The sequence below is a fragment of the Scatophagus argus genome, chromosome 8 (genome assembly GCF_020382885.2).
Source record: "Scatophagus argus isolate fScaArg1 chromosome 8, fScaArg1.pri, whole genome shotgun sequence".
NCBI classification, from domain to species: domain Eukaryota; kingdom Metazoa; phylum Chordata; class Actinopteri; family Scatophagidae; genus Scatophagus; species Scatophagus argus.
In genome coordinates, this window is record NC_058500.1 from 11,853,741 (window position 1) to 11,869,250 (window position 15,510).

At 42.3% G+C, this 15,510-nt stretch overlaps 1 protein-coding gene across 8 annotated transcripts in view; it reads left to right on the forward strand.

Moving 5' to 3' along the window:
* LOC124062944 (neuron navigator 1-like) overlaps positions 1-15,510 on the forward strand; it is a 95,198-nt gene that overhangs the window by 36,701 nt on the left and 42,987 nt on the right. For all 8 annotated transcript variants that reach the window (XM_046396064.1, XM_046396069.1, XM_046396070.1 and 5 more), the window contains 2 exons: positions 7,791-7,893; positions 9,418-9,747. In XM_046396064.1, the coding sequence (XP_046252020.1) occupies positions 7,791-7,893; positions 9,418-9,747 (433 nt within the window). The remainder of the gene's footprint in view (positions 1-7,790; positions 7,894-9,417; positions 9,748-15,510) is intronic.

The window sequence follows — 15,510 nt, forward strand, 5'->3', positions numbered from 1 at the left end:
TGTTGTGTGTGTGTGTTTACAATACTTTGCGGTCAGTCTCTAAGGACTTAATGCAGGAGCCATTGCATTAGTGCTGTCTGCTTCCTGACATCCTCCTCCTAAATCATATTAGTACTCTGTGTTTTTGTCTCATCAGCTCTTACTCAGCACACACAGACACACACAAGGCTTATCAGTAAAAAAAAAAAAAGAAAAAGAAAACACACACAAGTTTGTATTGAAAGATTTAAGTGCTTACTAATGCCACTGGAACACTCATCCTACCTGCAATGAGTGTCAGGGGAGAATGACTCTTAAATTGCTACCCGGTGAAACATCCACGCAGGCGCTTAGTTTAAAATGTCATGTAACGAAATAGACAAGAAGGATAAAGACATGTACGGACCATAAACATCTGCTCAAAAATATACATTTTCATGTATATTACATTACATTAGGGGGTCTGTTAGTTTTTCCCACTGTCATTCAGTTTCTGCCTTTGTTTTCATTTATTTTCTTCGTGATCTTACCAGACTGTAACAGAAAACTGGTGTAAGTACATGCAGTCTCCAAATTGATACTGATAGATAAGATATTGTTCATACTTTCATGCCTGTGAAAGAGAAAGAGGGGGATAACAACAGAGGGATGGTTATGTAGGCCTCCTTGTGATGAGGAATGCTTAGCATTCATCTATTTCTGTTCTGTTTGTGTTTTCCTCTTATGAACGGTCCCAACTAAAAGTACCCATTGTAGCTGCTGTAAAGGCACAGAATTAGCCCCACACACACGCACATCTGACTGAATCTCATGACAGCATCATGGTCAGCTCACACCACTGACACTGCATCAGCATTGTTACTGGTGTGAGCTGAAGATACAACAACGAAGTAAATTGAGACAGCTTTTTCACAACACCTCATCTGATCCTTTTTGTTGACCTATAAATGTACCTTAGCTCTGATCACAAGTCAGTAATGTGGGCAGTCACCGATTTAGTGGTTATGATGCATTTAATGGTTTGTTTTTGTAGTGAGGTTTTTACGAGGGATGTTCCTAATGACTAATTTCTCGGACATTAAAAAGGGACTAGTCGACTAGCCAAAAGAAAAGACTCAGAAAACAGTCAAACCTGAGCACAGTTTAATCTATAAATTAAATATTCTCAAAAAAATTGTGTGTATTATAAAACCCAATAGTTAATTGGTGTTGTTATCATTTGTAACTGATGCTTATTTTTTGTAAAGCAACATTTGACACTTGATATGTCGTGATATTTTAGTGCAAATTATGTCAGTATGTAATTTAAATGTGCAAAGCAGTCACTGTAGTGGGTAAACTTTGAGTGCTGAGCAGTTGATCAGACAAGACAAAATATTTGAGGCAGTCACTGTGGGTTTTTTTCTCACATTTTGACATTCTGACTAATATACAAAATATTGCATTTTGTGTGTTTTTAGTGGAGATGCTTGCTGACTCGCTGTCATCAGTTCTATGCTTTCACCCATCACCTTATTAACAGTGCAGGCGCTGTGCACAGAGTGCAGACCGTCTCTCTGACACGGGAGAGTTGAGCTGCAGCTGGGTTTAAGCACATCGTAAAAAAAATAGAGTTCCACAGGAAACAACTCTCTTGAACAAAAATACACCCAAACATTGCCACACATTATGGTCTGCCTTGGCTCTTTGCTGGGTTTATTTAGTATGTGTGTGTAAGTGTGTGGCTGTGTGCTTGCATGAATGTGTGTGTCGCTCTGTCAGGATTTAGATTGCCTCTTATTTAGACTTCAAGCAAAGACTCGGTAGGCACAAGAGATACTGCTAAAAACTCTGTAAATGTGACGTTTCAAGATGCCACACACGCAGAGCAACACAAACACACATCTAACTACTTGATTGTGTTTTTCCTTCAGGTGATTTTTTTTTTTTGCCATCCTCATCTGTACACCATGTGTGTTTATGTGTCTTGTGTCCTAGATTGGCACAGAGGAACACACACATGCACGCTCTGATTCCTTTTTGTGTTTTGAAACCTAACTAGGAGGGTTAGAGGTGAAATGTTCTTTTGGTATCACCTCAGTGATGTCTTGACCTTCTTTTCTGAGAAAGTAAACTTCTCTCAAGTCTCTTAAAGCTTCCTCATCTTCCTCTCTTAGCAGATAGCAGAAAAGGCTGTTGTTTAGGAGATATGGTCAGGGTGTTTATGTGGCGTATGTTTGTGTTTGGGTCAACGTCCAGAGCCAGGTTTTGGGGCTGTGGGGATCAGGACTGAGAGGATAAGAGAAAGAAGTTTGAAGGTTTTAACTCTTTACTGAATGCTGCGCAGAGATTTTTGGATGTATTTGTCACATCTGTTTGTGCATGTATGCAACTGTCCTTCAGCGCGTGCAGCACAGCCTTTTTGTCACTTTTATGGAGTCCACTCTTGCATAAGGATTCCCAATTTTAAATGGTTTTCTGACACAGTCAGATGCCACCATGGAGTATCTCTTGATATCCTCTTTCTCACACATGAGCATTGACACACTAATCGTTCTGCTATGGAAAAATTGCTGCTGAATGTTTAGTAGCCACAGATGCAATAATCCGCTCTGATAGGCACATTAGCCATTCATGTCCCATATCAGAAACAATCTTCAAGGGCTGCAATATCCTGTTGCGACATCCCGGTGAAGCGGATGAACATTTGTGCACGTGCGTGTGTGTGTGTGTGTAAGTGCGTGGATGCACATTTGGGTGCATTAGCGTGTATTTTTTCGGCCCTGTCCAGATGTGCAGGAATGACTGTGTGTTGTAATGCTTCCTGTTTTGCAAACTGTCTGGGGTCAGCAAAGGGCTGTGATTCTAAGCTGAGTGGAGACAGAAGGCTCAGAAAAAGAGATGAAAAGGAATATTACACTGAATTATCATGTCAAACAAAATACAAAATAACCAACCGTTTTAGTAGCTTTGCAGGCTCGTGTACATCTGGATTATCACATGTTCTTCCTTTGCCTCACTGAAAGAAGCATTATCAAAAAGACCATGACGTAAAAACAACACAAACAACAAAGGTTTACTAGCATCCTGTTTGTGAGATTCCTATATGTCACTCATCAGGAATGCTGAAAGGATAGTCTTTGTTTAAGACAAACAGCCACTTTGGAAGTGTGTGGCTATTGTAAAGACTTAAACACGTTGCTGGAGGTACAGATGTTTTGTGATATGGCACCAGTGATGCTCAACCACACACATCTATCTTGTGATAAGCGTACTGTAGCCCGAGGAGTGTTACAGTGACAGTAACATATGAGCACACACGTGGACTGGACAGGGACAAATGAAGTCCGGAGGGAAGGAAGGAGAGAATAGAAACAGGAGTCATTACTCAAACATTCATTCATATTCTGCAAAACTGAAGCTCTCGCTGGTAAAGACACACGGTCGCGTGGGCAGATGCATGAAAACGCATTTACAGCCACTGCAACACACTGTCAAAGGATGCAAAAAACACATACACATCTTTACACGCACAATGGTAGATTAGTCTTGCCAAGGATAAAGCCATTAGCGTGTCTTTGGAGAGTGTTTTTTTTTTCCTAATGGAGAGGAGAGTCAGGTGACCCAAGAAAGGAAACCAAGTGGACAGGAGCTTCATGCTCTTACTTTTCCCCTCACTCTGTCTGCTAGCGGGGGAAGCTGTCCCACATCCATATCGTGAAGCACACTTTTTCTACATCCTTTACTTTTAAGGGATAAGTCTGGCAATATTTAATATATTTCTTATTGTCAGCAAATCCTATTGCAATACCAAAACTTAAAATTAATTTCTCCCATTGACAAGCATTGCCTGTGTAGTCAGTGCCTGATATAACTTATTTCTCTGATGTCTGTAGTTGTCCAGAGACTACTGAAATGCATAAATAGGTCCCTCTGTTGCTTTGGGTGACATGTTCCTTTATTATGGTTAAACACAGCAACTGTAGTGTTTTGTTTTTTTTTCCAACCAATCTTAGATGCATCATTTGCTGCTGAAAACACTCACTCGATGAGAGCCACAGACAGGATGGGGAAGTGGTTTGGAGTGGCACACTAATGGATTGTTGCTTGTAATCTTTCCATGAGATTTATTTACAATCAGAAAAATGTGAGGAATTCTTTTATGTTGGGCAGCAAAAAGTTATAGGTTTCACAAGAGACAATTCTGAATTAGATAAAACTATTTCTGGATTTATATATGTCATTTAACCATCAGTCTTGACAACCATGTGAACATCTGCCTAAACTTTGCTCTTTTGAGTATTTAAAGACAAACTCTGTAATGTTGCTGCTAATTCAAACGCCAGCGGTTCTCTTTAATGGACTTGTGACCTGACCACTCAAGCACAATAAGAAAGAACAGGGTAGTGTTTCTCTTTATTGCCATTGTACATGTATGTTGTCTTGCCATCTGTACTCTTGTTGTGGTAAGTAGGCAGAATATGCCAAAATTAAATGCTTTTCCTCCTACTTTCATCCTTTACTCGTCTAACTTTCTGTCTGGAGTGCTTTCATGCACTCTCACTATAACTTGCTGACTCTCACTTTAAAAGTCTGTGTGAGCCATTATGGAAGGCTCCTCAGCTAGTTTCATAGCATCTTCAGAGCTGGAGTGTCTGTTCACGAATGTATGAAGAAGAGGCAGGTGGATCGCACCAGCACAGATACAAGCACCTCTACACAGACACACACTCACACACATACTCAGTTTAAACCAGATCAGTGTAATTCATCTGCACCCCTGGGGAGTTGCCAGGGTTGACAGGGATATTTGCATCCCTAATTCCCCCAGCACCACCAACCACCACCCCACCCCCAGCCCCATGCCAGCTGGGACCACCAGGGCCAGGGCAGGAAGTCTTTTTCAGATGCGCACTCACACGCACACACATAAACACAAAGGCACATGCACAATCATGCAGACCGTATCTAATCAATTTGACGCCGATGTTAAACAAAGCTCACGTTTAGGGTAATTAAAATCGCCCAATTAAAGCCTGCATGTGTGCGTCTGACACACACTCAGACACAGACACATGCATGAGTGTGTCTTTGTTCCCACTAAACCTTTGTATGAACAGATTCAGTGTTTCTTCATAGCTTGAATTTCCATATTGTGCATCACTTTTCATGTGAGCACCTTCAGAAGAACAAAGTAGTTCTTATTTAGTATGTATTTTTGGCAAGAAGCCTTTGCACTGTGTGTGAACGTCTGGGTCTATACAAGTGTGTGTGAGCAGCAGAAGGTTGGATCACAATGATTTCATCATCTCTCCACTGAGCTGCTTGTCCCCAGGGCTGCCTAATCAATTGTCTATGTGGCCATTCTCTTCAGAAGAAATCAATCCAGCTTTATAAATCAGGTATGGTGTCAGCATTTCTCAGTATGCACATATGAGTTCACCGGCTGTGCTTATGCATGTGCGTGTACATGAGCACTGTGTTTAGTCTGCAGCTGTTGTTGAGATTGACAGCTCTGGCAGTTCATGGTTTTCCCTCCTCACTCATTAGACTGTCCTCTTCCCCTTTCACCTCCTCACTAGCCAGCTGGACGGACTCGTAGGAGGGGTGGCTTTGAATGGAGTGCGTGTCAGGGGGTGGGGTGCCTGGTTGTTTAGGCTCATGTGTGTTTCTTCAGTATATAGACTACATTGTTCAAGGAGCTCATTATTTTTCCATCATCCATCAGGAAATCATTTTGAATGTTTAACAAGACCGAGAGTAGGCAACCATGCTTGAGTGCAATGTACTCTGAGGTTTTCAGGTTTATATAATAATGATAATGATAATAATATTTAACATGCACTAGCTTCGTTAGCATGTTAGCATGCTAATATTTGCTAATTATCATCAGCAACAAAGTACAGCTCAGAGTAATGGGAATGTCATTGGTTTTGCAGGTATTTGTTCATAAAGGATAGAGGCAAAGTTAAGGAATCACCAAAGATGTGATAGTTAATTCTTAGATGTATGTGTGAACTTTTGGTTGAAATCAATCCAAAAGTTGTTGAGACAATTTAGTGAACCTCATGATGGCGGAAAATTCAGGCAATCACCACAGTCAAGATCAATTGGACCATAACTGTCTCTACAAAAATTTGTGACAGTCCATCCAATAGCTGTTGAGTTATTTTGGTCAGGCCAAAGTTGTGGACTAAAATGGTGGATAACAGCAGCTACATGCTATAGGTTAGATTTTTCATTTCTTTTTTTAAGTTAAGTTTTTGACCTTTTGAAACATAAAATCCAGTTTAAAATCATCAATTGAGCTGTGCTATATTTTAATAAATTTGCTGCTAATATATAAACCTGAACATGAACATGTCAAAATACTGTTGTTGTTTTTTTTAGTTTCATCTAATCCAGTCTCTGTTATAGTAAATCTCTTGCTGTGCTCATTTGGGAGTCAGCTGGCCAGTTCTAATTGTCTATTGAACTGAACCTCAGGGGTTAACAGACTATCCCGTATCTTACCGCTATAACTCTTTTATCACCATCCCTCCATCACATACGTATGACTGAGTAGGAGAGTGCGCAAGGGTCAAGGTCATACGATGCAGTTTAGATTTCCTCAGTAACATACTATCTATGTGAGCCCATACTTTATCGATTATGTGCGTAGATCTGTCCTGGTTCTTGGCCGTACTGTACTGACAAGATATGAACTTGCAGCCCAGGAAATTCTATGACAGTAGCAACAAAAGTGGGAGCAGGACTGCATATCAAGCTCTCAGACTGACATGTTTTAAAAACTGTACACACACACACACACACACTCTTTCTCTCGTGTATTAAACAGCATTCTGGCTGGATGGCCCAGCATGAATCTACCTAGAAAAATCTGAGCAGATTACAGCATATTAGGAAGGGGTGAGACAAATGCCAGTGTGTCCTCTGGTGGGTTTAAATGAGAAAGGCCCTTGGTATATGCCATGGGGGGGGGGGTGTCTGTCTCAGTACTATCATATTTAATTTAGTACGACCCACTGCCATCTGGAAGAACAACAGTGAATTCACAACCACTATTACCTCTGTCATGTTTTTTTTCCTTCTGAGATTTTACACTTTAATCATTTCACCCTGATCCCCTGTTGTGGATTGAATGTTGTGTAGATGATTAGGTGTGGGCGGCATGGTGGTGCAGTGGTTAGCACTGTCGCCTCATAGCAAGAGGGTTCCAGGTTCGAATCCCGGTCTGGGCCGTTCTATGTGGAGTTTGCATGTTCTCCCTGTGCTTGCGTGGGTTTTCTCTGGGTACTCTGGCTTCCTCCCACAATACCAAAAACATGCACATTAGGTTAAATGGCTACTCTAAATTGCCCCTAGGTGTGAGTGTGAGAGTGTGTGGTGGTTGTGTGTGTGTGGTTGTCTGTCTTTGTGTGTTGGCCCTGCGATTGACTGGCAACCAGTCCAGGGTGTACCCCGCCTCTTGCCCGTAGTCAGCTGGGTTAGGCTCCAGCTCCCCTACGACCCTGACGGATAAGCGGTATAGAAAATGGATGGATGGATGATTAGGTGTGATGGTTGATTTTGGTATTGGGCGCAGGGACTGAACATTATATGCTTACTAGCATGGTTAGTTTTGAGCAGTCAGTAGAGGAAATGCCCCGGATCATCATTTTTTAACTCTCATTTGGTCATATTTCATGATGTATTTATTATTTTTAACTGATATAAATATTTGTAATTGTTTGAACAGGTAGGCAGTGTTTTTGTCTTCTTCTGCTAATTATGTCATATGACATTTCATAATATAATATCCCTTTGTGCATGTGTCTGTGTTCCCCATGCAGACCCGGAGTCCCAGAGGAAGAGGACTGTGCAAAATGTACTGGATCTTCGACAGAACCTGGAGGAAACTATGACCAGCCTGAGAGGGGTACAGCTCAGCCACAGGTCAGACACGCACACACACAAATGTTGCACTGTACAATAGAACAAAAAAAGGCAAACAGCAAAAAACAAGGCAGAAACAGCAGTTGAGATGAGCAGATTGTTATTGACACTGCTAACAGTGTGTTAGGGTGTGGTGGTTAACTGCCTGTGGGCTTTCTGATCAATATCAGTATTCCTGATAGACCAGTAGTCAGTCAGTCATTTTCTGCCTGCTCTGCTCTCTCTCTCTCTGCATTGGCTAATACAGAACTGAAACTGGATTAGCTCAAAGCTGACTTCAAAGCCGACCCTGCCAATGCACACTCACGATTCACATTTACACACACAACAAGACGTGCAACAAAGCCATGATTAAGTGTATGTGAACATTTGTGTGTCCTGTCCGTTCCTCTGCTTCCTGTCTTTCATTGGCTGACTCTGATGGCATTCAGTGCGTCTTCAGGTTTTGTCCTTGAGAGCTTCCCCTCTGTCCGCCTGTCCGTGCATCCCCTGCCATGTATCCTCTCTCAGTCCCTCAGTGGGAGCTCCCTATGTGAAGAGCAGATCAGCAGATGGTTCCCTGCTGGAATACGTTTCCTTTGCCATTCATACTTTTATCGTACTGTAATAACCTTGAATTACTCCCTGCTGTCCCTAAAGACATATTCTGCTTTGAGGCCCTCAGCCTGTCTGTGGAAGTTTCTTGTCCAAACAAGATGTCATATTTCCTGTGAAAAACGAGGGTTTAGAGTGTGACATTTGCATGAATGGATTGGTGAGCCAGCAGATTGTTTTGTCTGCACATAGTTTTCACTGATATGTACTGTATGCAAAACAAGCAGAAAGCCTGTGAAAATCCATTCTAACAAGACGGGTAGCATCCTCTCTCCGCTTATTTCCTGTCTGTTTTCTGTTCGCAGTTAAGCATTTCATATATGTCTCCATTGATGGTTTTTGTGGAGATGATTCTGTATCCTGCAGACAAGATTAATTTTAATGTAGCAGGCAAAAGCACGTACTGTCACACAGTTTTAGAGCCAGTAACTTTTAATATGTTAATGCTCATCATTCTCATCCCCGACACTAAGCAGTGATGTGCTGTGCTGCTGTAGCACAGCACATATGCGCCTGCATAAAGTGACATTGCTATGCAATTTCAAGCAGAGCGCAAAGAAACATAAAGGCATGTTTGCTGACAGGACATACACACACCACACATATTGCTTACAAATGTGTACAGATATACACCGGCATACTGCACATACATACAGACACACATAGAAACCAACTAATCCCTAAGGTCTGGTAAAATCAGTACTGGGCTTTATACACTGAGAAAAGAGTGCTGGTTGGGGAGTGGAGGAAAGATGATTGGACGGAGGAAGCTGATCCTAAGCACTTCTGAGAGAAAAGAGGAAATCACAGATCAATGTTCACTTCCTGTCTGTTAAAACTGCACATTACCTTTTGAGCCCTTTAGGGGACAAGATTGCTGTGAATATTTCTCATGGAATCCTGAAACATATCCTCTTTTTCATTCCATAGCTGTGTGGAGGGCACCGTGTGCTACGACAGCGATGAAGCTGCTGCATTCTCAGTGTCCAGCCTATCGAATCGTTCTTCTCCGTTGTCATGGCGTCAAGGTCAAGCCAGCCCCCGCCTGCAGGCTGGTGAAGCTCCGTCCACAGGTAACACGCAGTCAGAAGTGCCGCTGCGGATCAACCACACCTCTCGTATCCACCTCATCGAAGCACTGGATGACTCAGATCCGTCCCTTCTGAAGGGAGATTATCTCAGCAACAGCGACCTAGGCAGGAAGAGCCCAAATGAGGATGATGATGAAGATGATGATGATATTGATGATTTGGGGAATGGGTAAGTTAGGTTCTTTTCTTTTGGAATGTATTTCTTACTCCTGCTTCTTTAACCTGAGCAGCATAAATAATATTTATGAGCTCAGGATGCTGCAGTCTGCGAGAACCAGAACACTTGCGTCTTGTCTCATTAATGATCTTAACGTTGCTTGTGAGGTAAATCCTGCCACCTGCCAACTGTTACAGCCCCGCAGCTGCAGTCAGGCCTGTAGTTAGTGGTTTACCAGCACAAGAAGGCCTTGATCAGCCCCTCTGCAATGTATCACAAGCCCTCCCTCTTAGTGTCTGCCTTGACACTGGCAGCTGTAGCCCCTCTGGTACAGCTGGCTCTGCCATAGACAGAAAACTGCCCTCTGGCAGAGCCCTGGAATGATGTCACAATCACTGAGCCCCCTTGCAGAGATCATCCTGTCAGATTCAGCTGCGAGCCCGCCAGGTTTTGCCAGCGGGCTTCCATGTGGAGGACCCCTCACAGCGTTGGCTCACCAAAGGCCCCCTGGCAGAGCTAGAATACACATACTCTGGAAAACTGGTAGCTCAGTCTGCCTTGCCAATGTGGGATCAGTCAGAGCTGTCAAGGTCAGAATGAGTTGTAGCCATGGATTCCTTGGATCAAAAGATTTAATGTTGGGATCACATCAAGAAACAAAATGTGAACTATTTCAGTTTAGTTTGTCAGAAATGTTCAGCGTGTTTGCTATGTTGTGTTGTGGTTGTTACCCAGACGGTGTATGTCTTTGCAACTTTGTTCTTTCTTAAAATTGGAACGTCTTCTATGGCATTGTTCTCACATCACACATACACACCTGGCTGTTTCCATAAGGCTGTGGCTACAAAGACTGAGCAGTTTACAACGATAGACTCTCTAAGCCTCATTTGTTACCTGCTATAAAATGGACTAGAGAGTAAAAATTGTTTGTCATGTTAATGGTGAATGTGTCTGTTTGAGTGGTATTGGTCACAATAACACGATGACCCAAAAAGATTGTGTGTTGTATCGTTGTGAAAGTTGTTTTTGTTTGACAGTTGAATCAGTGGGACAGGTCATAAGAGAGAGCTGTCGGTGTTCAACTTGTTATTTAGCTCCTTGAATCTGCGTCAGTCTGTCTCATGAAGACAACACATTACCTCGTGACTTTGTGACCAGTCGAGAAGAATTCCATCAAGTTTCCTATCAATACACAAATAGAATAAATTAAGTCTATTGAAGAATGACCTAAGTTGTGTTCCTTAGACTTGTTAGTTTTGGAGAAATTGTATCCTTTGGCCCAGTGTGAGAAGGTATGACACAACATTTTTAACTCAGCAGCATGCAGCATCATGTTTCACTGACCAACTGTAAGCACAGCAAAGAAAAACACATTGTCTCATTGTAAACTAGGATTCTGGCTGTGTGTGTGTGTAAAGCCAAGTCCAATGAAGCTAAAGAAAAAAAAATGCTGGCCACAGCTTGACATCTCTATGGTAACCACAAAAATGCACCCTCCATCACCAGGAAATCAGTTGCAACACAGTTCAGTTCCCTGTCGCGTTATTGTGTATCTGGTCACGGCCTCCAATTAGTGGCTGTACAGGTTTATGTTGTGCTTTTTGTGTAGAGGCAAAACGAAAGGCAGCATTCGTTTGTATGCTAAAGAAAAACAATTGAGAAAGCATGATGATAGACAGACAGGCAAAGAAAAACTGAAAATGCATCTGTTTTTGTATCTCTTTCAGCTTAAGACTGAGTTGTGACTAAATTAATTTAGATATTAACGTACATGTTGCAATATGATGTGTTTAGAAACTTGTCGGGGGGTTCAGGCCAGGTGTGTAATATTGTGAACACGTGTATAATCTATCCATCCATCCATCTTCTATACCGCTTATCCGTCAGGGGAGCTGGAGCCTAGGCAGGGTACACTCTGGACTGGTCACCAGTCAATCGCAATATAGAGTAGCCAATTAACCTAATGTTTTTGGTATTGTGGGAGGAAGCACAGGGAGAACATGCAAACTCCACATAGAAGGGCCCAGACCGGGATTCGAACCTGGGACCCTCTTGCTATGAGGCGACAGTGCTAACCACTGCACTGTATAATCTAATGTAATGAAAAAGAATAATGATTCAATAAATTGTGAGGATTGTCATCTTCGATCTCTTGTTAGAGAGATGTTCTATAGCTACAGCTAACCATTATTTTTATCACTGAATAATTGCAACGTACGCCCTCACACACACCCAGAGTCCATGGGCACATCTTCAAGTTGTTTTGTTTTACCTTAAGAACACTCCAAAGATATTCCAAGTACACTGGAAAACAGAGAAAAAAAATACTTTTCTGATAATCAGCTTTTAATTTGGATCATTTATGTGGTGTTCTCTAGTCTGTGGGTTGTTGTCCGGTGCCTGCTGCAACTTCAAACTAACGTGTCTGTACCAGTAGAGGGCAGGCTTGTGCTGCTGTTCTGTCTTTCCTTGCTGCCCTCCACCCAGTCGACTTGAAGCCGCCTCATGCTGGATTAGTCTCCCTTATCTCATAATTTATTTCATATCCTCATCCATTATACATAGAGGCAGTGGCCCTGTCATGCAGAGGTCACAATACACTACCATGTCTCATCCCAGCATATATAATGGATAGGATTTCCCCACATGTATTATGCATCACAAACACACACATGTTCTTTGTTTGGGTGATGTAGTCCTCATGTCTTTGTTCTGTTAAATTGTGAGGAAACACAGTCTTGAAATATTAGAGTTTGGCCATAAACTTGTATGAGTGAGCAAGATTTTACTCATCGCAGGTCTCTCTGTGACTCACTTTCCTTATACTGTACAGGCGTGGAGCGCATTGACATACAAGGGTAGGTATACCATGACTGTATCGTGACCTGCCTGACAGACAGACCCTATACGCTCACACGGACACACTGAGTCAGGACCCCTGATGTCAGATATCCTTTTCCTGTCCATTTCTAGCCGGGGCCTCTTCTTGTCTTATGAGCACCACTTACATCTGGAACCGGACCCCTCCTGGTATCCCCCCACACTCTCATTCACGCAAGTCATTCTTGTCGGGAAACAGTGGGAAGGGGGGGACAGTAAGGAGGTCTTTCCCCTGAGTGTGTGTGAATGTAAACAGTAATGAGGTCTGGTTGTGGATTTATGATTTGGAAACTGTGACAGTTTTAGATGTTAGGAATTCTGCATTGAACAGTATTTGTTTTTTATCTTAAACAATGCAATAACTGACTGCAATGTGTAATGTGAAACCAACAGTTTTCAGATCTGCAGCTGTACAGATGTTTTTAAGTCTCTTTTGGTTCATTGTTCAGATTTTATGGCCCATGGTACAGCTCAGTCTCACCTCTCTCATCAACCCTGACTCCAGTATTAGCAGGCAGCAGTTTTCACTAAATAAGATCTGATAAGGTTATCTCCCAAATGTTAGGCAAAGAAAGTTTTTTTTTTTAAAAAAATGAACATCTAGTAACATATGGTAACATCTAGTAAGATAAAGACCAAGATGTTTTTGTCAGGATTTTGTGAAAACCCAACTGTCTTACTAAGCCCAATCACTGACATATGTAAAGATAGACTTACTGCTAACATGGAGGGGAGTGGATTTATGATCTGTACTGGAGAATGCCACCAGGAGACGATCAAGATGTTTGGCCTTTACTTTAGTGGAGTTAAAGACAAGCCATAAAGCATGAGCTAAACAACAAAGCACTAAAATAAATTTTATGCTTTGTCATCAGCTCGTTTCTCTTGAGATCAACACTTATCAGTCTTTTAGCACTATAATACTCACAGGCAAAGACATTGTGCTCAGAAAGGCAGAGTAATGGCTCCATCTGTGCGTGTGATTTTATGACAAATCTGCACAAAGGATAAAGTCTACATACAGTGTTTGCTGAGTCTCATCTGGGCTTGATAGTCGCTATTGATCGGCATTGTTGTCCTTTGAGTGGTGATAATGGGCTCTACATGCACACGCACACGTGCCGACGATTGGATGAGTTTGCAGCTTGTTTTCTGCTCCGCTGGGCGCAGCCGCTTTTGTTTCTGGGTGGAGGAGCTCCCATCCTCAGCGACCTCCCATTAGCAAACGCACAGTCTCTATGGTTACGCCAGAAGACAAGCTGCTTCACTGCACTAAATGTCTGAATTATGAAAACATTTGTTTGGAGCAGGACAAGCGCACACACAAACACACACACACACACACTTGCTCAACTCCCTAGAGCTTTTCAGAGTGTGCTCGTGTCAGTGTTTTGACTTTGTGCTGTCTGCTTTCTAGAAAAGCAGAAGTGAGCCAATTGCTGTTAGTGTCAACCCAGTGCAGTGCAGGGAACTGAAACAGGAAGAGGGACGTTTTAATAGAGAACTAATCTGTTTTGGGCTCAAAACATGCCTAGAATAATCTTTGATGTCATCAGTTGTTACTTCAGCTTTGTGCCTGCCTCTAAATTTTTGTAGTTATTGAAGCATTGAAGGTTATCATCTGTCCAATAACTCATGGCTAGCTGACTGCATCGTTTGTGCACTTCTAATTACCTGCATCTCCTAGACGTCATTGCTTTTAGACCTTAACTCCAGTGGGACAAGGTGGTTACTGATGACCACAGTCATATGCGTGTGTGTGTGCATGCACTTGTATGGTTGGGTGTAGAGAGCAGTGTTTTCCTCAGGTCAAGCTTAGTACTCTAACCCCATCTACTGGTCAAAACTTAGAACCTCATGCACACAGAACCTAATGCAGTCTGACACATCTGATTAATGAATTCCTCTTCCCACATCTGGACCTGATTTACGTTTGAGGTGATGGATCCGCTTACTCGCTTTCTCTTTCTTTCTCTCACACGTACAGTATACACGCACACGCACTCACCTCTTCCTGATGTGATCCACAGTGGACACACCCAGGGCTTCCCTCTTGCTAGGAGCCAGATCTTTATACTTTAGCCAGTGACTCATGCTGCGGTCCAGTTACAGACCCCCTCCCAAAAAAGAAAGCACAGCGCCCCCCCCCCCCCCCCCCCCCCCCCACACACACACACACACACACACACACTAATCACATCAAGGACAAAGATCAAAATGGGTTCTTATGAAATATGGTTGAGGAAAGGAAGAGAAAACTGCACTCTTTGCCTTTTTCAGTGTGAGATACACGCAAGAAAGTCCCACAGATAATATGTGTAATCTGACACGCTGTTAATTAAGTTCCATGTGGTTTTTATTTATTGCATCCAATCAAAGTAATGTTGTAATGTTGACACCTTGAATGATTTGAAGAAAAGATGAAATTTGTCTTGTTAAAGAAAAATGTGACTCTGGAGTGACTGATTTCCCACCACTTATCTGGTCTAAATATCTGATCACAGTTCTTTTTATGGCTTAACTTGGCTTTATAACTTGACTTACTTCTACGTCTATCGTGATGTGGGACTGAACTATGTCCCTCTCGGTTTATTTGTATTACTTTTGTAAGTTTAGCCCATTTTTTGCTGTTTTGCAAAATGTGCCTGGCTGTTTCACATTTCTGAATCTGCTTTTCCAGGCAGCTGTTGATTTGATGCCAGTCACATGTGTTTGGAAAATTAACTGGTGTGTCCTTGAAAGCTGTGTAATGCATCACATTAAACATCCAGTCTGCATTCATTTGTTGTCAAAGTTAGGTCATTGTGGTGAGGTAACATCAGTCTTTAGATTAAACCTGGATTCACTCTGTTGCAATATTGAGGGTTTGACAAGCTAATTTGGTGCTTACTGTGA